Source organism: Lolium perenne, chromosome 2 (genome assembly GCF_019359855.2).
Source record: "Lolium perenne isolate Kyuss_39 chromosome 2, Kyuss_2.0, whole genome shotgun sequence".
NCBI lineage: Eukaryota > Viridiplantae > Streptophyta > Magnoliopsida > Poales > Poaceae > Lolium > Lolium perenne.
Window position 1 is genome coordinate 101095853 of NC_067245.2, and position 19327 is coordinate 101115179.

Consider the following 19327-nt stretch of genomic DNA (forward strand, 5'->3'; position numbering starts at 1 on the left):
CGGATGCGATCATACAAGCACTAAAGCACCGGATCCCATTAGAACTCCGAAGTTAAGCGTGCTTGGGCGATAGTAGCACTAGGATGGGTGACCTCCTGGGAAGTCCTCGTGTTGCATCCCTCCTTTTTTGCGTCACGCGGCGACATTCATGGTGAAGTTAGGACGATATTTTTTTGCGGGCACTCGTGCTCGGCTATTGGTGATGGGAAACGGTGGTGCGGATGAAAAAGAGGATGGACATGGTACAAAATAGAGCATACAAAGAGCGGGAGGAGCAAGCATAAGGGAAAATGAGTGCATAACATGTCGGATGCGATCATACCCGCACTAAAGCACCGGATCTCATCAGAACTCCGAAGTTAAGCGTGCTTGGGCGAGAGTAGTACTAGGATGGGTGACCTCCTGGGAAGTCCTCGTGTTGCATCCCTCCTTTTTTGCGTCACGCGGCGACATTTATGGTGAAGTTAGGACGATATTTTTTTGCGGGCACTCGTGCTCGGCTATTGGTGATGGGAAACGGTGGTGCGGATGAAAAAGAGGATGGACATGGTACAAAATAGAGCAGACAAAGAGCGGGAGGAGCAAGCATAAGGGAAAATGAGTGCATAACATGTCGGATGTGATCATACCAGCACTAAAGCACCGGATCCCATCAGAACTCCGAAGTTAATCGTGCTTGGGCGAGAGTAGTACTAGGATGGGTGACCTCCTGGGAAGTCCTCGTGTTGCATCCCTCCTTTTTTGCGTCACGCGGCGACATTCATGGTGAAGTTAGGACGATATTTTTTGCGGGCACTCGTGCTCGGCTATTGGTGATGGGAAACGGTGGTGCGGATGAAAAAGAGGATGGACATGGTACAAAATAGAGCAGACAAAGAGCGGGAGGAGCAAGCATAAGGGAAAATGAGTGCATAACATGTCGGATGCGATCATACCAGCACTAAAGCACCGGATCCCATCAGAACTCCGAAGTTAAGCGTGCTTGGGCGAGAGTAGTACTAGGATGGGTGACCTCCTGGGAAGTCCTCGTGTTGCATCCCTCCTTTTTTGCGTCACGCGGCGACATTCATGGTGAAGTTAGGACGATATTTTTTTGCGGGCACTCGTGCTCGGCTATTGGTGATGGGAAACGGTGGTGCGGATGAAAAAGAGGATGGACATGGTACAAAATAGAGAGCAGACAAAGAGCGGGAGGAGCAAGCATAAGGGAAAATGAGTGCATAACATGTCGGATGCGATCATACCAGCACTAAAGCACCGGATCACATCAGAACTCCGAAGTTAAGCATGCTTGGGCGAGAGTAGTACTAGGATGGGTGACCTCCTGGGAAGTCCTCGTGTTGCATCCCTCCTTTTTTGCGTCACGCGGCGACATTCATGGTGAAGTTAGGACGATATTTTTTTGCGGGCACTCGCTCGGCTATTGGTGATGGGAAACGGTGGTGCGGATGAAAAAGAGGATGGACATGGTACAAAATAGAGCAGACAAAGAGCGGGAGGAGCAAGCATAAGGGAAAATGAGTGCATAACATGTCGGATGTGATCATACCAGCACTAAAGCACCGGATCCCATCAGAACTCCGAAGTTAATCGTGCTTGGGCGAGAGTAGTACTAGGATGGGTGACCTCCTGGGAAGTCCTCGTGTTGCATCCCTCCTTTTTTGCGTCACGCGGCGACATTCATGGTGAAGTTAGGACGATATTTTTTTGCGGGCACTCGTGCTCGGCTATTGGTGATGGGAAACGGTGGTGCGGATGAAAAAGAGGATGGTCATGGTACAAAATAGAGCAGACAAAGAGCGGGAGGAGCAAGCATAAGGGAAAATGAGTGCATAACATGTCGGATGCGATCATACCCGCACTAAAGCACCGGATCTCATCAGAACTCCGAAGTTAAGCGTGCTTGGGCGAGAGTAGTACTAGGATGGGTGACCTCCTGGGAAGTCCTCGTGTTGCATCCCTCCTTTTTTGCGTCACGCGGCGACATTTATGGTGAAGTTAGGACGATATTTTTTTGCGGGCACTCGTGCTCGGCTATTGGTGATGGGAAACGGTGGTGCGGATGAAAAAGAGGATGGACATGGTACAAAATAGAAGCGGACAAAGAGCGGGAGGAGCAAGCATAAGGGAAAATGAGTGCATAACATGTCGGATGTGATCATACCAGCACTAAAGCACCGGATCCCATCAGAACTCCGAAGTTAATCGTGCTTGGGCGAGAGTAGTACTAGGATGGGTGACCTCCTGGGAAGTCCTCGTGTTGCATCCCTCCTTTTTTGCGTCACGCGGCGACATTCATGGTGAAGTTAGGACGATATTTTTTTTGCGGGCACTCGTGCTCGGCTATTGGTGATGGGAAACGGTGGTGCGGATGAAAAAGAGGATGGACATGGTACAAAATAGAGCAGACAAAGAGCGGGAGGAGCAAGCATAAGGGAAAATGAGTGCATAACATGTCGGATGCGATCATACCAGCACTAAAGCACCGGATCCCATCATAACTCCGAAGTTAAGCGTGCTTGGGCGAGAGTAGTACTAGGATGGGTGACCTCCTGGGAAGTCCTCGTGTTGCATCCCTCCTTTTTTGCGTCACGCGGCGACATTCATGGTGAAGTTAGGACGATATTTTTTTGCGGGCACTCGTGCTCGGCTATTGGTGATGGGAAACGGTGGTGCGGATGAAAAAGAGGATGGACATGGTACAAAATAGAGCAGACAAAGAGCGGGAGGAGCAAGCATAAGGGAAAATGAGTGCATAACATGTCGGATGCGATCATACCAGCACTAAAGCACCGGATCCCATCAGAACTCCGAAGTTAAGCGTGCTTGGGCGAGAGTAGTACTAGGATGGGTGACCTCCTGGGAAGTCCTCGTGTTGCATCCCTCCTTTTTTGCGTCACGCGGCGACATTCATGGTGAAGTTAGGACGATATTTTTTTGCGGGCACTCGTGCTCGGCTATTGGTGATGGGAAACGGTGGTGCGGATGAAAAAGAGGATGGACATGGTACAAAATAGAGCAGACAAAGAGCGGGAGGAGCAAGCATAAGGGAAAATGAGTGCATAACATGTCGGATGCGATCATACCAGCACTAAAGCACCGGATCACATCAGAACTCCGAAGTTAAGCATGCTTGGGCGAGAGTAGTACTAGGATGGGTGACCTCCTGGGAAGTCCTCGTGTTGCATCCCTCCTTTTTTGCGTCACGCGGCGACATTCATGGTGAAGTTAGGACGATATTTTTTTGCGAGCACTCGCGCTCGGCTATTGGTGATGGGAAACGGTGGTGCGGATGAAAAAGAGGATGGACATGGTACAAAATAGAGCAGACAAAGAGCAGGAGGAGCAAGCATAAGGGAAAATGAGTGCATAACATGTCGGATGTGATCATACCAGCACTAAAGCACCGGATCCCATCAGAACTCCGAAGTTAATCGTGCTTGGGCGAGAGTAGTACTAGGATGGGTGACCTCCTGGGAAGTCCTCGTGTTGCATCCCTCCTTTTTTGCGTCACGCGGCGACATTCATGGTGAAGTTAGGACGATATTTTTTTGCGGGCACTCGTGCTCGGCTATTGGTGATGGGAAACGGTGGTGCGGATGAAAAAGAGGATGGACATGGTACAAAATAGAGCAGACAAAGAGCGGGAGGAGCAAGCATAAGGGAAAATGAGTGCATAACATGTCGGATGCGATCATACCAGCACTAAAGCACCGGATCCCATCAGAACTCCGAAGTTAAGCGTGCTTGGGCGAGAGTAGTACTAGGATGGGTGACCTCCTGGGAAGTCCTCGTGTTGCATCCCTCCTTTTTTGCGTCACGCGGCGACATTCATGGTGAAGTTAGGACGATATATTTTTGCGGGCACTCGTGCTCGGCTATTGGTGATGGGAAACGGTGGTGTGGATGAAAAAGAGGATGGACATGGTACAAAATAGAGCAGACAAAGAGCAGGAGGAGCAAGCATAAGGGAAAATGAGTGCATAACATGTCGGATGCGATCATACCAGCACTAAAGCACCGGATCCCATCAGAACTCCAAAGTTAAGCGTGCTTGGGCGAGAGTAGTACTAGGATGGGTGACCTCCTGGGAAGTCCTCGTGTTGCATCCCTCCTTTTTTGCGTCACGCGGCGACATTCATGGTGAAGTTAGGACGATATTTTTTTGCGGGCACTCGTGCTCGGCTATTGGTGATGGGAAACGGTGGTGCGGATGAAAAAGAGGATGGACATGGTACAAAATAGAGCAGACAAAGAGCGGGAGGAGCAAGCATAAGGGAAAATGAGTGCATAACATGTCGGATGCGATCATACCAGCACTAAAGCACCGGATCACATCAGAACTCCGAAGTTAAGCATGCTTGGGCGAGAGTAGTACTAGGATGGGTGACCTCCTGGGAAGTCCTCGTGTTGCATCCCTCCTTTTTTGCGTCACGCGGCGACATTCATGGTGAAGTTAGGACGATATTTTTTTGCGGGCACTCGCGCTCGGCTATTGGTGATGGGAAACGGTGGTGCGGATGAAAAAGAGGATGGACATGGTACAAAATAGAGCAGACAAAGAGCGGGAGGAGCAAGCATAAGGGAAAATGAGTGCATAACATGTCGGATGTGATCATACCAGCACTAAAGCACCGGATCCCATCAGAACTCCGAAGTTAATCGTGCTTGGGCGAGAGTAGTACTAGGATGGGTGACCTCCTGGGAAGTCCTCGTGTTGCATCCCTCCTTTTTGCGTCACGCGGCGACATTCATGGTGAAGTTAGGACGATATTTTTTTGCGGGCACTCGTGCTCGGCTATTGGTGATGGGAAACGGTGGTGCGGATGAAAAAGAGGATGGACATGGTACAAAATAGAGCAGACAAAGAGCGGGAGGAGCAAGCATAAGGGAAAATGAGTGCATAACATGTCGGATGCGATCATACCCGCACTAAAGCACCGGATCTCATCAGAACTCCGAAGTTAAGCGTGCTTGGGCGAGAGTAGTACTAGGATGGGTGACCTCCTGGGAAGTCCTCGTGTTGCATCCCTCCTTTTTTGCGTCACGCGGCGACATTTATGGTGAAGTTAGGACGATATTTTTTGCGGGCACTCGTGCTCGGCTATTGGTGATGGGAAACGGTGGTGCGGATGAAAAAGAGGATGGACATGGTACAAAATAGAGCAGACAAAGAGCGGGAGGAGCAAGCATAAGGGAAAATGAGTGCATAACATGTCGGATGTGATCATACCAGCACTAAAGCACCGGATCCCATCAGAACTCCGAAGTTAATCGTGCTTGGGCGAGAGTAGTACTAGGATGGGTGACCTCCTGGGAAGTCCTCGTGTTGCATCCCTCCTTTTTTGCGTCACGCGGTGACATTCATGGTGAAGTTAGGACGATATTTTTTTTGCGGGCACTCGTGCTCGGCTATTGGTGATGGGAAACGGTGGTGCGGATGAAAAAGAGGATGGACATGGTACAAAATAGAGCAGACAAAGAGCGGGAGGAGCAAGCATAAGGGAAAATGAGTGCATAACATGTCGGATGCGATCATACCAGCACTAAAGCACCGGATCCCATCAGAACTCTGAAGTTAAGCGTGCTTGGGCGAGAGTAGTACTAGGATGGGTGACCTCCTGGGAAGTCCTCGTGTTGCATCCCTCCTTTTTTGCGTCACGCGGCGACATTCATGGTGAAGTTAGGACGATATTTTTTTGCGGGCACTCGTGCTCGCCTATTGGTGATGGGAAACGGTGGTGCGGATGAAAAAGAGGATGGACATGGTACAAAATAGAGCAGACAAAGAGCGGGAGGAGCAAGCATAAGGGAAAATGAGTGCATAACATGTCGGATGCGATCATACCAGCACTAAAGCACCGGATCACATCAGAACTCCGAAGTTAAGCATGCTTGGGCGAGAGTAGTACTAGGATGGGTGACCTCCTGGGAAGTCCTCGTGTTGCATCCCTCCTTTTTTGCGTCACGCGGCGACATTCATGGTGAAGTTAGGACGATATTTTTTTGCGGGCACTCGCGCTCGGCTATTGGTGATGGGAAATGGTGGTGCGGATGAAAAAGAGGATGGACATGGTACAAAATAGAGCAGACAAAGAGCAGGAGGAGCAAGCATAAGGGAAAATGAGTGCATAACATGTCGGATGTGATCATACCAGCACTAAAGCACCGGATCCCATCAGAACTCCGAAGTTAAGCGTGCTTGGGCGAGAGTAGTACTAGGATGGGTGACCTCCTGGGAAGTCCTCGTGTTGCATCCCTCCTTTTTTGCGTCACGCGGCGACATTCATGGTGAAGTTAGGACGATATTTTTTTTGCGGGCACTCGTGCTCGGCTATTGGTGATGGGAAACGGTGGTGCGGATGAAAAAGAGGATGGACATGGTACAAAATAGAGCAGACAAAGAGCGGGAGGAGCAAGCATAAGGGAAAATGAGTGCATAACATGTCGGATGCGATCATACCAGCACTAAAGCACCGGATCCCATCAGAACTCCGAAGTTAATCGTGCTTGGGCGAGAGTAGTACTAGGATGGGTGACCTCCTGGGAAGTCCTCGTGTTGCATCCCTCCTTTTTTGCGTCACGCGGCGACATTCATGGTGAAGTTAGGACGATATATTTTTGCGGGCACTCGTGCTCGGCTATTGGTGATGGGAAACGGTGGTGTGGATGAAAAAGAGGATGGACATGGTACAAAATAGAGCAGAAAAAGAGCAGGAGGAGCAAGCATAAGGGAAAATGAGTGCATAACATGTCGGATGCGATCATACCAGCACTAAAGCACCGGATCCCATCAGAACTCCGAAGTTAAGCGTGCTTGGGCGAGAGTAGTACTAGGATGGGTGACCTCCTGGGAAGTCCTCGTGTTGCATCCCTCCTTTTTTGCGTCACGCGGCGACATTCATGGTGAAGTTAGGACGATATTTTTTGCGGGCACTCGTGCTCGGCTATTGGTGATGGGAAACGGTGGTGCGGATGAAAAAGAGGATGGACATGGTACAAAATAGAAGCGGACAAAGAGCGGGAGGAGCAAGCATAAGGGAAAATGAGTGCATAACATGTCGGATGCGATCATACCAGCACTAAAGCACCGGATCCCATCAGAACTCCGAAGTTAAGCGTGCTTGGGCGAGAGTAGTACTAGGATGGGTGACCTCTTGGGAAGTCCTCGTGTTGCATCCCTCCTTTTTTGCGTCACGCGGCGACATTCATGGTGAAGTTAGGACGATTTTTTTGCGGGCACTCGTGCTCGGCTATTGGTGATGGGAAACGGTGGTGCGGATGAAAAAGAGGATGGACATGGTACAAAATAGAGCAGACAAAGAGCGGGAGGAGCAAGCATAAGGGAAAATGAGTGCATAACATGTCGGATGCGATCATACCAGCACTAAAGCACCGGATCCCATTAGAACTCCGAAGTTAAGCGTGCTTGGGCGATAGTAGCACTAGGATGGGTGACCTCCTGGGAAGTCCTCGTGTTGCATCCCTCCTTTTTTGCGTCACACGGCGACATTCATGGTGAAGTTAGGACGATATTTTTTTGCGGGCACTCGTGCTCGGCTATTGGTGATGGGAAACGGTGGTGCGGATGAAAAAGAGGATGGACATGGTACAAAATAGAGCATACAAAGAGCGGGAGGAGCAAGCATAAGGGAAAATGAGTGCATAACATGTCGGATGCGATCATACCCGCACTAAAGCACCGGATCTCATCAGAACTCCGAAGTTAAGCGTGCTTGGGCGAGAGTAGTACTAGGATGGGTGACCTCCTGGGAAGTCCTCGTGTTGCATCCCTCCTTTTTTGCGTCACGCGGCGACATTTATGGTGAAGTTAGGACGATATTTTTTTGCGGGCACTCGTGCTCGGCTATTGGTGATGGGAAACGGTGGTGCGGATGAAAAAGAGGATGGACATGGTACAAAATAGAGCAGACAAAGAGCGGGAGGAGCAAGCATAAGGGAAAATGAGTGCATAACATGTTGGATGTGATCATACTAGCACTAAAGCACCGGATCCCATCAGAACTCCGAAGTTAAGCGTGCTTGGGCGAGAGTAGTACTAGGATGGGTGACCTCCTGGGAAGTCCTCGTGTTGCATCCCTCCTTTTTTGCGTCACGCGGCGACATTCATGGTGAAGTTAGGACGATATTTTTTTGCGGGCACTCGTTCTCGGCTATTGGTGATGGGAAATGGTGGTGCGGATGAAAAAGAGGATGGACATGGTACAAAATAGAGCAGACAAAGAGCGGGAGGAGCAAGCATAAGGGAAAATGAGTGCATAACATTTCGGATGCGATCATACCAGCACTAAAGCACCGGATCCCATTAGAACTCCGAAGTTAAGCGTGCTTGGGCGAGAGTAGTACTAGGATGGGTGACCTCTTGGGAAGTCCTCGTGTTGCATCCCACCTTTTTTGCGTCACGCGGCGACATTCATGGTGAAGTTAGGACGATATTTTTTTGCGGGCACTCGTGCTCGGCTATTGGTGATGGGAAACGGTGGTGCGGATGAAAAAGAGGATGGACATGGTACAAAATAGAGCAGACAAAGAGCGGGAGGAGCAAGCATAACATGTCGGATGCGATCATACCAGCACTAAAGCACCGGATCCCATCAGAACTCCGAAGTTAAGCGTGCTTGGGCGAGAGTAGTACTAGGATGGGTGACCTCCTGGGAAGTCCTCGTGTTGCATCCCTCCTTTTTTGCGTCACACGGCGACATTCATGGTGAAGTTAGGACGATATTTTTTTGCGGGCACTCGTGCTCGGCTATTGGTGATGGGAAACGGTGGTGCGGATGAAAAAGAGGATGGACATGGTACAAAATAGAGCAGACAAAGAGCGGGAGGAGCAAGCATAAAGGAAAATGAGTGCATAACATGTCGGATGCGATCATACCATCACTAAAGCGCCGGATCCCATCAGAACTCCGAAGTTAAGCGTGCTTGGGCGAGAGTAGTACTAGGATGGGTGACCTCCTGGGAAGTCCTCGTGTTGCATCCCTCCTTTTTTGCGTCACGCGGCGACATTCATGGTGAAGTTAGGACGATATTTTTTTGCGGGCACTTGTGCTCGGCTATTGGTGATGGGAAACGGTGGTGCGGATGAAAAAGAGGATGGACATGGTACAAAATAGAGGAGACAAAGAACGGGAGGAGCAAGCATAAGGGAAAATGAGTGCATAACATGTCGGATGCGATCATACCAGCACTAAAGCACCGGATCCCATCAGAACTCCAAAGTTAAGCGTGCTTGGGCGAGACTAGTACTAGGATGGGTGACCTCCTGGGAAGTCCTCGTGTTGCATCCCTCCTTTTTTGCGTCACGCGGCGACATTCATGGTGAAGTTAGGACGATATTTTTTTGCGGGCACTCGTGCTCGGCTATTGGTGATGGAAAACGGTGGTGCGGATGAAAAAGAGGATGGACATGGTACGAAATAGAGCAGACAAAGAGCGGGAGGAGCAAGCATAAGGGAAAATGAGTGCATAACATGTCGGATGCGATCATACCAGCACTAAAGCACCGGATCCCATCAGAACTCCGAAGTTAAGCGTGCTTGGGCGAGAGTAGTACTAGGATGGGTGACCTCCTGGGAAGTCCTCGTGTTGCATCCCTCCTTTTTTGCGTCACGCGGCGACATTCATGGTGAAGTTAGAACGATATTTTTTTGCGGGCACTCGTGCTCGGCTATTGGTGATGCACTACAAGAAAAGTTGCCATGGCCGACGAAGTTGAAGTCGCGCCGTTGTTGCTGGTGTACCATGGCCGACGATTTTGGGTCCCTCCATGGTGCATGTCAAAACTTTTTTTTTCTCGTTTTTGAGGCCACCTAGCCCGACGAAAGCGGCCAAAACGTCGCGTATGGTGGCCCGGGACGTGGTGCATCTCGAAATCTCGGGTTCGCCGGCCGAGTCAACGCAAATCCGCACCGCCGAGGGATGTAGGGCCCAGATGGCAGCCTCTCTGGCATTGTTTTTTTTCTCGATCGCGCCATCTCGTTCAACGTTCTCCGATCGAGCCGTTTACGATGCAGGATCATGGGTCCCGCATGTCATCCTCTATGAACCAAAATTCTTTTTATTCTTGGATTTTTTGACCCCACGATTTACGGCTACTTCCTTTTTCTTTTGATCCCTTGCCGCCTTGGAAACGTTGAGACCGCTGCTGCTAAATGGGACCCGCATGTCATCCTCTATGTGCAATCAACTTTCTTTTCTTGGAGTTTTTTTTGGCACCTCATATTTGGTCACTTGCCTTTTTTTTTCGATCCCCTGCCGCCTCGCAAACGGTGATACCGCTGCTGCTAAATGGGACCCGCATGTCATCCTCTATGTACTATAAAACTTTCTTTTCTTGGATTTTTTTGGCACCTCATATTTGGTCACTTGCCTTTTTCTTTCGATCCCCTGCCGCCTCTCAAACGGTGATACCGCTGCTGCTAAATGGGACCCGCATGTCATGCTCTATGTACTATAAAACTTTCTTTTCTTGGATTTTTTTGGCACCTCATATTTGGTCACTTGCCTTTTTCTTTCGATCCCCTGCCGCCTCTCAAACGGTGATACCGCTGCTGCTAAATGGGACCCGCATGTCATCCTCTATGGACTATAAAACTTTCTTTTCTTGAATTATTTTTGGCTCCTGATATTTGGTCACTTGCCTTTTTCTTTCGATCACCTGCCGCCTGTCAAACTTTGAGACCGCTGCAGATAAATGGGACCCTCATGTCATCCTCTATGAGCAATCAACTTTCTTTTCTTGGAGTTTTTTTTGGCACCTCATATTTGGTCACTTGCCTTTTTCTTTCGATCTCATGCCACGTTTGAAACGTTGAGGAACCTGCTGGCTCATGGGACCCGCATGTCATCCTCTATGTGCTATAAAAGTTTCCTTTGTTGGATTTTTTTTCACCCTCTGATTTTTGGATTGCCTTTTTATTTTGATCCCCTGCCCCCTTTGAAACGTTGAGTAAGCTGTTGGCTCAAGGGACCCGCATGTCATCCTCTATGTCCATCAACTTTCTTTTCTTGGATTTTTTTCACCCCCTAATTACTAGCTACTTTCTTTTTCTTTTGATCTCAAGCCGCATTACAAACATTGAGACCGCTGCTGCAAAATGGGACCCACATGTCATCCTCTATGTACAATAAATCTTGGATTATTTTTGGCTCCTGATATTTGGTCACTTGCCTTTTTCTTTCGATCTCATGCCACCTTTGAAACGTTGAGTAAGCTGCTGACTCATGGGACCCTCATGTCATCCTCTATGTACAATCAACTTTCTTTTTCTTTTGATCTCAAGCCGCATTTGAAACGTTGAGACCGCTGCTGCTAAATGGGACCCGCATGTCATCCTCTACGTACAATAAAGTTTCTTTTCTTGGATTATCTTTGGATCCTGATATTTTGTCACTTGCCTTTTTCTTTTGATCTCATGCCGCCTTTGAAACGTTGAGTAAGCTGCTGGCTCATGGGTCCCGCATATCATCCTCTACGAATAATAAAAGTTTCCTTTCTTGGAGTTATTTTTTACCCTAATTTCTGGCTATTTGCCTTTTTCTTTTGATCTCCTGCCCCCTTTGAAACGATGAGGACGCTGTTGGCAGGTCGGTCCCACATGTCATCCTCTATGAACAATAAAAGTTTCCTTTGATGGATTTATTTTGAACCCCTAATTAATTTATGGATATTTCCCCTGCCGCCTTGGAATCGTTGAGGATGTTGCTGCCTCATGGGTCCCGCATGTCATCCTCTCAGAACGGTAAATGTTTATTTTCTTGGATTTTGTTGACCAAACGATTTTTGGCTTATTTTTTCTTTCGATCACGTGCAGCCTTTAAAACGTTGAGGACGCTGCTGGCTCACGGGTCCCACATGTCAACCTCTATGAACAATAAATGCTGAGGATGCTGCTGCCTCATGGGTCCCGCATGTCATCCTCTCAGAACGAAAATGTTTCTTTTCTTGGATTTTTTACCAACAGATTTATGGTTTATTTTTTCTTTCCATCCCCTGCCGCCTTTAAAACGTTGACGACGTTGTTGGCTCATGGGTCCCCGATGTCAGCCTCCCCGTACAAGAAACATATGATATCTTGATTATTTTGCAGACAATAAACAATGTATTGCGCTCTGAGCTATTTCAAACGGATAATTAAATCTTTATTTTTACATAAACAAACTTATATGTTGAATCTCCTTGTTTTTTTGTCTTTGCGAAGCATAGGACTTTCCTGTTTTTTTAGAAAATTCGGAATTTTCCTGTTTTGGAGTGGGCTGAAATTGTACGAGTCAAAAGGCCAAGCAGGATAGTTCGAAGGCCCAGATGTCCAGATGCAGCCCAATTGAAATCTTTCTTCTTGGATTTTTTTCACCCCCTGATTTCTGGCTACTTCATTTTTCTTTTGGTTCTGTGCCGCCTTGGAAACGTTGAGACCGCTGCTGCAAATGGGACCCGCATGTCATCCTCTACCTACAATAAAATTTCATTTCTTGGATTATTTTTGGCTCCTGATATTTGGTCACTTGCGTTTTTCTTTCGATCCCGTGCAGCCTCTCAAACGGTGATACTGCTGCTGCTAATTGGGACTCGCATGTCATCCTCTATGTACAATCAAGTTTCTTTTCTTGAATTATTTTTGGCTCCTGATATTTGGTCACTTGCCTTTTTCTTTCGATCTCATGCCACGTTTGAAACGTTGAGGAACCTGCTGGCTCATGGGACCCGCATGTCATCCTCTATGTACTATAAAAGTTCATTTTCTTTGTTTTTTTTCACCCTCTGATTTTTGGCTATTTCCTTTTTCTTTTGATCCCCTGCCGCCTTCGAAACGTTGAGTAAGCTGCTAGCTCCTGGGACCCGCATGTCATCCTCTATGTCCATCAACTTTATTTTCTTGGATTTTTTTGACCCCCTAATTTCTGGCTACTTTCTTTTTCTTTTGATCTCAAGCCGCATTTGAAACGTTGGGACCGCTGCTGCAAAATGGGACCCGCATGTCATCCTCTATGTAAATAAAGTTTCTTTTCTTGGATTATCTTGGGCTCCTGATATTTTGTCACTTGCCTTTTTCTTTCGATCTCATGCCGCCTTTGAAACGTTAAGTAAGCTGCTGGCTCATGGGTCCCGCATGTCATCCTCTACGAACAATAAAAGTTTCCTTTCTTGGAGTTATTTTTTACCCCTAATTTTTGGCTATTTGCCTTTTTCTTTTGATCTCCTGCCCCCTTTGAAACGATGAGGACGCTGTTGGCAGGTCGGTCCCACATGTCATCCTCTATGAACAATAAAACTTTCCTTTGATGGATTTATTTTGAACCCCTAATTAATTTCTGGCTATTTTGTTTTTTTCTTTGATCCCCTGCCGCCTTGGAAACATTGAGGATGCTGCTGCCTCATCGGTCCCGCATGTCATCCTCTCAGAACGATAAATGTTTTCTTTTCTTGGATTTTTTTACCAACTGATATTTGGTTTATTTTTATTTTCGATCCCCTGCCGCCTTTGAAACGTTGACGACGCTGGCTCATGGGTCCACGATGTCAGCCTCCCCGTACAAGAAACATGTGATATCTTGATTATTTTGCAGACAATAAACAGTGTATTTCGCTCTGAGCTATTGCAAATGGATAAATTAAATCTTTATTTTTACAACTTATATCTTGAATCTCCTTGTTTTTTGTTTTGGCGAAGCATAGGACTTTCCTGTTTTTTTTTTTGAGAAAAATCTGAACTTTCATGTTCTGGAGTGGGCTGAAATTGTACGAGTCAAAAGGCCCAGAAGGATAGTTCGAAGGCCCAGATGTCCAGATGCAGCCCAATTGAAATCTTTCTTTTCTTGGATTTTTTTCACCCCCTGATTTCTGGCTACTTCATTTTTCTTTTGGTCCTGTGCCGCCTTGGAAACGTTGAGACCGCTGCTGCAAAATGGGACCCGCATGTCATCCTCTATGTACAATAAAGTTTCTTTTCTTGGATTATTTTTGGCTCCTGATATTTGGTCACTTGCCTTTTTCTTTCGATCTCATGCCACGTTTGAAACGTTGAGGAATCTGCTGACTCATGGGACCCGCATGTCATCCTCTATGTACAATAAAAGTTTGATTTCTTGGATTTTTTTCACCCTCTGATTTTTGGCTATTTCCTTTTTCTTTTGATCCCCTGCCGCCTTTGAAACGTTTAGTAAGCTGCTGGCTCATAGGTCCCACATGTCAGCCTGTATGAACGATAAAGCTTTCCTTTCTTGGAGTTTTTTTTTGACCCCCTAATTTCTGGCTACTTTCATTTTCTTTTGATCTCAAGCCGCATTTGAAACGTTGGGACCACTGCCGCACAATGGGACCCGCATGTCATCCTCTATGTACAATCAAGTTTCTTTTCTTGGATTATTTTTGGCTCCTGATATTTGGTCACTTGCCTTTTTCTTTCGATCTCATGCCACGTTTGAAACATTGAGGAACCTGCTGGCTCATGGGACCCGCATGTCATCCTCTATGTACTACAAAAGTTTATTTTCTAGGGTTTTTTTTTCACTCTCTGATTTTTGGCTATTTCCTTTTTCTTTTGATCCCCTGCCGCCTTGGAAACGTTGAGTAAGCTGCTAACTCGTGGGACCCGCATGTCATCCTCTATGTACAATCAATTTTCTTTTCTTGGATTTTTTTTTACCCCCTAATTTCTGGCTACTTTCTTTTTCTTTTGATCTCAAGCCGCATTTGAAACGTTGGGACATCATGTCATCCTCTATGTACAATAAAAGTTTCTTTTCTTGGATTATTTTTCACCCTCTGATTTTTGGTCACTTGCCTTTTTCTTTCGATCTCATGCCGCCCTTGAAAACGTTGAGGAACCTGCTGGCCCATGGGACCCGCATGTCATCCTCTATGTACTACAAAAGTTTCTTTTCTTGGATTTTTTTCACCCTCTGATCTTTGGCTATTTCCATTTTCTTTTGATCCCCTGCCGCCTTGGAAACGTTGAGTAAGTCTTGGTGATGGGACCCGCATGTCATCCTCTATGTACAATCAAGTCTCTTTTCTTGGATTTTTTTTACCCACTTATTTTTGGTCACTTGCCTTTTTCTTTCGATCTCATGCAGCCTCTGAAACGTTGAGGAAGCTGCTGGCTCATGGGACCCACATGTCATCCTCTATACTATAAAAGTTTCTTTTCTTGGATTTTTTTTCACCCTCTTATTTTTGGCTATTTGCTTTTTCTTTTGATCCCCTGCCTTGGAAACGTTGATTAAGCTGCTGACACAAGGGCCCCGCATGTCATCCTCTATGTACAATCAACTTGCAAGATCTTGGAGCGAAAGAGCTTGTATAAGTGGGACCCATATGTCATCCTCTATGTACAATAAAAGTTTCTTTTCTTGGATTATTTTTTGCTCCTGATATTTGGTCAGTTTCCTTTTTCTTTTGATCTCATGCCGCCTCTGAAACGTTGAGTAAGGTGCTGGCTCATGGGACCCGCATGTCATCCTGTATGTACAATAAAGTTTCTTTTGTTTGATTTTTTTACCCCCTGATTTTTGCTAACTTGCCTTTTTCTTTTCGATCATATGCCGCCTTTGAAATTGAGGTCGCCGCTGGCTCATGGGTCCCACATGTCAGCCTCTATGAACAACAAACCTTTCCTTTGTTGGATTTATTTTTTACCCCTAATTTCTGGCTATTTGCCTTTTTTTCTTTTGATCCCCTGCGGCCTTTGACCCACATGTCATCCTCTATGTACAATAAAAATTACTTTTCTTGGATTATTATTTTTGGCTCCTGATATTTGGTCACTTGCCTTTTTCTTTCGATCTCATGCCTCCTTTGATACGTTGAGCAACCTGCTGGCTCATGGGACCCGCATGTCATCCTCTATGTACTATAAATGTTTCTTTTCTTGGATTTTTTCACCCTCTGATTTTCTTTTGATCCCCTACTGCCTTGGAAACGTTGAGTAAGCTGCTGACTCATGGGACCCGCATGTCATCCTCTATGTACAATCAACTTTCTTTTTTTGGAGTTTATTTTTGACCCCCTAATTTCTGCCTACTTCCTTTTTCTTTTGGTCCTATGCCGCCTTGGCAACGTCGAGACCGCTGCTGCATGATGGGACCCGCATGTCATCCTCTATGCACAATAAAAGTTTCTTTCGTGGATTATTTTTGGCTCCTGATATTTGTCACTTGCCTTTTTCTTTCGATCTCATGCCAACTTTGAAACGTTGAGAACGCTGCTGCAAAATGGGACCCGCATGTCATCCTCTATGTACAATAAACGTTTTTTCTTGGATTATTTTTGGGACCTGATATTTGTCACTTGCCTTTTTCTTTCGGTATCATGCCGCTTCTGAAACGTTGAGGAAGCTGCTGGCTCGTGGGTCCCGCAAGTCATCCTCTATGTAGAATAAAAGTTTCCTTTCTTGGAATTATTTTTACCCCTGATTTCTGGCTACTTCCTTTTTCTTTTGATCCCGTGCCGCCTTGGAAACGTTGAGACCGCTGCTGCAAAATGGGACCCGCATGTCATCCTCTATGTACAATAAAGTTTCTTTTCTTGGATTATTTTTGGCTCCTGATATTTGGTCACTTCCTTTTTATTTTGATCCCGTGCCCCTTGGAAACGTTAAGACCACTGCTGAAAAATGGGACCCGCATGTCATACTCTATGTACAATAAAGTTTCTTTTCTTGGATTATTTTTTGCTACTGATGTTTTGGCACTTGCATTTTTCTTTCGATCTCATGCCGCCTTTGAAACGTTGAGACCGCTGCTGCAAAATGGGACTCACATGTCATCCTCTATGTACAATAAAAGTTTCTTTTCTTGGATTATTTTTTGCTCCTGATATTTGGTCACTTTCCTTTTTATTTCGATCTCATGCCGCCTCTGGAACGTTGAGTAAGTAGCTGCCTCATGGGACCCGCATTTCATCCTCTATGTACAATAAAGTTTCTTTTCTTGGATTTTTTTTACCCCCTGATTTTTGGTCACTTGCCTTTTTCTTTCGATCTCATGCCACCTTTGAAACGTTGAGGAACCTGCTGGCTCATGGGACCCGCATGTCATCCTCTATGTACTATAAAACTTTCTTTTCTTGGATTTTTTTGGCACCTCGTATTTGGTCACTTGCCTTTTTCTTTCGATCCCGTGCAGCCTCTCAAACGGTGATACCGCTGCTGCTAAATGGGACCCGCATGTCATCCTCTATGTACACTCAAGTTTCTTTTCTTGAATTATTTTTGGCTCCTGATATTTGATCACTTTAAAAACAACTTGTACGTAGAATGTCCCTGTTTTTTGTGGTGAATCATAGTATCCGTGTTGTATTAGAAAAGGGGCCGAAAGTGTTTGAGTTGCCCGTTTGTAGTTATTGGGCATTATAGTCCTAGTAAGTAGGCCCACATCAATTACCATGTACTCCCTCCGGTCTCTTTTAATTGACTCGGATTTAGTACAACTTTGTACTAAATTTGAGTCAATTAAAAAGGACCGGAGGGAGTAGACGGCAACCCAAAAGGGGAAATTTTGGCCCAAGCGGGGGAAGTTGTACTTTTTTTTCTATTGGTAAGGTTAGCCTCACACACAAAAAATGTCTGGTTACATGGGGCAGTGCTGGAAGCCTGATCGTTACCGAAGGTTGCACATTTGCGTCTAATATGCTTGTCAGCAGGAGGTTTGCTATTTGTTGGAAAACTATGGAAGGGGAGTTTGTTGGTGCATGCATACGTTTGCGAGGAACCAAATGCAGCATTTTGACTTCACCAGACAACTGAACAGCATGTGTTCTTCACAATACAGCCAACACAAGCATTAACTAATGTAACTAGAGACATTGAGTACAGATTGAGCCTTCATGTTTAACATAACATTGTGTGTGAAGGAGCCACGCACATAGTATATAAGAGTACCATCATGTTGACCACAAATGCATCATCGAAGAGAGTGGTAAATATACTTATTGACCACCTCTCTACAAAAAAGTGGTAATTAGAACCAAACATGCACCACCTTATTTGAGCTGTGATCCATATTGTTCCTCCAGTGGTGCATGATTGCCTTTACACTTGATGACCTTCTCGCAGTTTTCGTGATCAAATACGAGCACCTTCAAGGATCTGGTGTCAATCCTCTTGAATACTATGAAGTATTCTATCTTCAAGTCATGTGCTTTGACAAACGCTGACCAGCGTGCGTCCATAACAATCTTGCCATCTTCCTCCTTCAGGCCGACCTCCCAGATGCAATCGGTGGAGATCTTCAGCTTGATGGTCTCTGGCCACAAACCTTCAAACCTGGGCTTAAAAGCACTGGGGATGAGCCCATCCAAGAACTTGCGAGAAGCTGCCGGGCGGGTCTGCTCATTGGCGTTTGGTGGCCTGATCATCAGGGCAGCTCCCTTTTTTCGAAGATGAGCTCTCTACAAGCTTGATCTTGTTGCCTGAACAATGCAACAACAAAAATGGACCCAAATGGTATACTTATGAAGCCCACAATCTGAACATTATGCCTCTGGATCTAGTTTGGCTATTTCGTAGGAACGGTATATCAGCTTCAACTCATAAAACTGGGAAAAAACTAAGCAACAGGAATAGAACTATAGATAGCATGGCATGGTGGATGCATAGCCCGTGTTTGCAAATAGTTTGTGGGTAGCCCACACTTGCAAGTTCATATCAACATATATTTTCCCCGGAAATTATTGTATTGCAATTTCGACGATTCGCACTTGATCATACTTTTCATCGGCTGCCCAGTTTGGCTGACCGGTTTGTTTATTCGCTAGTGTCCTCCTTCCTATTCCTAGACACCCAAGTCCATCATCATGGGCACTGACAAGGTGTAATATAAGATATATGCCACAAAAATAATACGTAGGATTGATAATGAAAATAAGTTTCCAATGGTCCGTGTCCAACAAGGGACGAGTAGTTTCTCTCCACTTCATCCTGACGTGTGTGGTGAGCAAGCCCTCCCATCAGTATCAGAGGAATTTAATTTGACAAGGGCTACAGGAAGACATCACCAAGAAAGGGTGATGCATGTCTCCTTCAACAAACACAGCAGTACATGTCTGAAGCAAGTACATGAACACAAGTACACCACCATAATAATACTATATGAATACAAGTGATGCCGTCGGTTGGGGAGGCCTAAATAAAACTTAAACTTAATCCTAATCTAATGGACGTCGGTTGGGGCGCGCGACGGGTCTGCCTCGTCCTCGTTCTTCGCCTATGCCGCCTACGTCCGTGCCCGCTTCTGGTCCCATGCTTCGCGATAGGGGCGGCCCCAGGGGTATTCTTGCGTATGCAGCTGAATACCCAAGATTTTG

General features: G+C 46.3%; 1 protein-coding gene and 32 non-coding genes across 33 annotated transcripts in view; all 33 read left to right on the plus strand.

Moving 5' to 3' along the window:
- Nucleotides 1-17308, plus strand: part of LOC127322176 (uncharacterized) — a 57353-nt gene extending 40045 nt beyond the window's left edge. The window contains exon 3 of the mRNA XM_071825410.1: nucleotides 17279-17308. Coding sequence (XP_071681511.1) covers nucleotides 17279-17308 — 30 coding nt within the window. The remainder of the gene's footprint in view (nucleotides 1-17278) is intronic.
- Nucleotides 2-120, plus strand: LOC127322733 (5S ribosomal RNA). The gene has a single exon (XR_007865072.1). It is a non-coding gene; the product is annotated as a 5S ribosomal RNA (ribosomal RNA).
- On the plus strand, nucleotides 309-427 carry LOC127322432 (5S ribosomal RNA). The gene has a single exon (XR_007864791.2). It is a non-coding gene; the product is annotated as a 5S ribosomal RNA (ribosomal RNA).
- On the plus strand, nucleotides 616-734 carry LOC127322384 (5S ribosomal RNA). The gene has a single exon (XR_007864745.1). It is a non-coding gene; the product is annotated as a 5S ribosomal RNA (ribosomal RNA).
- On the plus strand, nucleotides 922-1040 carry LOC127322258 (5S ribosomal RNA). The gene has a single exon (XR_007864626.1). It is a non-coding gene; the product is annotated as a 5S ribosomal RNA (ribosomal RNA).
- On the plus strand, nucleotides 1231-1349 carry LOC127322477 (5S ribosomal RNA). The gene has a single exon (XR_007864834.1). It is a non-coding gene; the product is annotated as a 5S ribosomal RNA (ribosomal RNA).
- On the plus strand, nucleotides 1536-1654 carry LOC127322675 (5S ribosomal RNA). Its single transcript, XR_007865021.2, has one exon. It is a non-coding gene; the product is annotated as a 5S ribosomal RNA (ribosomal RNA).
- On the plus strand, nucleotides 1843-1961 carry LOC127322358 (5S ribosomal RNA). The gene has a single exon (XR_007864720.1). It is a non-coding gene; the product is annotated as a 5S ribosomal RNA (ribosomal RNA).
- Nucleotides 2151-2269, plus strand: LOC127322739 (5S ribosomal RNA). Its single transcript, XR_007865078.2, has one exon. It is a non-coding gene; the product is annotated as a 5S ribosomal RNA (ribosomal RNA).
- LOC127322530 (5S ribosomal RNA) lies at nucleotides 2459-2577 on the plus strand. The gene has a single exon (XR_007864883.2). It is a non-coding gene; the product is annotated as a 5S ribosomal RNA (ribosomal RNA).
- On the plus strand, nucleotides 2766-2884 carry LOC127322636 (5S ribosomal RNA). The gene has a single exon (XR_007864984.2). It is a non-coding gene; the product is annotated as a 5S ribosomal RNA (ribosomal RNA).
- Nucleotides 3073-3191, plus strand: LOC127322476 (5S ribosomal RNA). The gene has a single exon (XR_007864833.1). It is a non-coding gene; the product is annotated as a 5S ribosomal RNA (ribosomal RNA).
- LOC127322383 (5S ribosomal RNA) lies at nucleotides 3380-3498 on the plus strand. Its single transcript, XR_007864744.1, has one exon. It is a non-coding gene; the product is annotated as a 5S ribosomal RNA (ribosomal RNA).
- LOC127322450 (5S ribosomal RNA) lies at nucleotides 3687-3805 on the plus strand. Its single transcript, XR_007864808.2, has one exon. It is a non-coding gene; the product is annotated as a 5S ribosomal RNA (ribosomal RNA).
- Nucleotides 3994-4112, plus strand: LOC127322393 (5S ribosomal RNA). Its single transcript, XR_007864753.2, has one exon. It is a non-coding gene; the product is annotated as a 5S ribosomal RNA (ribosomal RNA).
- LOC127322583 (5S ribosomal RNA) lies at nucleotides 4301-4419 on the plus strand. The gene has a single exon (XR_007864933.2). It is a non-coding gene; the product is annotated as a 5S ribosomal RNA (ribosomal RNA).
- LOC127322610 (5S ribosomal RNA) lies at nucleotides 4608-4726 on the plus strand. Its single transcript, XR_007864959.2, has one exon. It is a non-coding gene; the product is annotated as a 5S ribosomal RNA (ribosomal RNA).
- On the plus strand, nucleotides 4914-5032 carry LOC127322357 (5S ribosomal RNA). The gene has a single exon (XR_007864719.1). It is a non-coding gene; the product is annotated as a 5S ribosomal RNA (ribosomal RNA).
- Nucleotides 5220-5338, plus strand: LOC127322382 (5S ribosomal RNA). Its single transcript, XR_007864743.1, has one exon. It is a non-coding gene; the product is annotated as a 5S ribosomal RNA (ribosomal RNA).
- On the plus strand, nucleotides 5528-5646 carry LOC127322247 (5S ribosomal RNA). Its single transcript, XR_007864615.2, has one exon. It is a non-coding gene; the product is annotated as a 5S ribosomal RNA (ribosomal RNA).
- On the plus strand, nucleotides 5835-5953 carry LOC127322475 (5S ribosomal RNA). Its single transcript, XR_007864832.1, has one exon. It is a non-coding gene; the product is annotated as a 5S ribosomal RNA (ribosomal RNA).
- On the plus strand, nucleotides 6142-6260 carry LOC127322609 (5S ribosomal RNA). Its single transcript, XR_007864958.2, has one exon. It is a non-coding gene; the product is annotated as a 5S ribosomal RNA (ribosomal RNA).
- On the plus strand, nucleotides 6450-6568 carry LOC127322750 (5S ribosomal RNA). Its single transcript, XR_007865088.2, has one exon. It is a non-coding gene; the product is annotated as a 5S ribosomal RNA (ribosomal RNA).
- Nucleotides 6757-6875, plus strand: LOC127322559 (5S ribosomal RNA). Its single transcript, XR_007864911.2, has one exon. It is a non-coding gene; the product is annotated as a 5S ribosomal RNA (ribosomal RNA).
- Nucleotides 7064-7182, plus strand: LOC127322235 (5S ribosomal RNA). The gene has a single exon (XR_007864604.2). It is a non-coding gene; the product is annotated as a 5S ribosomal RNA (ribosomal RNA).
- LOC127322633 (5S ribosomal RNA) lies at nucleotides 7369-7487 on the plus strand. Its single transcript, XR_007864981.1, has one exon. It is a non-coding gene; the product is annotated as a 5S ribosomal RNA (ribosomal RNA).
- Nucleotides 7676-7794, plus strand: LOC127322356 (5S ribosomal RNA). The gene has a single exon (XR_007864718.1). It is a non-coding gene; the product is annotated as a 5S ribosomal RNA (ribosomal RNA).
- On the plus strand, nucleotides 7983-8101 carry LOC127322372 (5S ribosomal RNA). The gene has a single exon (XR_007864733.1). It is a non-coding gene; the product is annotated as a 5S ribosomal RNA (ribosomal RNA).
- On the plus strand, nucleotides 8290-8408 carry LOC127322274 (5S ribosomal RNA). Its single transcript, XR_007864642.1, has one exon. It is a non-coding gene; the product is annotated as a 5S ribosomal RNA (ribosomal RNA).
- LOC127322277 (5S ribosomal RNA) lies at nucleotides 8579-8697 on the plus strand. Its single transcript, XR_007864645.2, has one exon. It is a non-coding gene; the product is annotated as a 5S ribosomal RNA (ribosomal RNA).
- On the plus strand, nucleotides 8886-9004 carry LOC127322491 (5S ribosomal RNA). Its single transcript, XR_007864846.1, has one exon. It is a non-coding gene; the product is annotated as a 5S ribosomal RNA (ribosomal RNA).
- Nucleotides 9193-9311, plus strand: LOC127322392 (5S ribosomal RNA). The gene has a single exon (XR_007864752.1). It is a non-coding gene; the product is annotated as a 5S ribosomal RNA (ribosomal RNA).
- LOC127322224 (5S ribosomal RNA) lies at nucleotides 9500-9618 on the plus strand. The gene has a single exon (XR_007864593.1). It is a non-coding gene; the product is annotated as a 5S ribosomal RNA (ribosomal RNA).
- Nucleotides 17309-19327: the final 2019 nt, after the last annotated feature.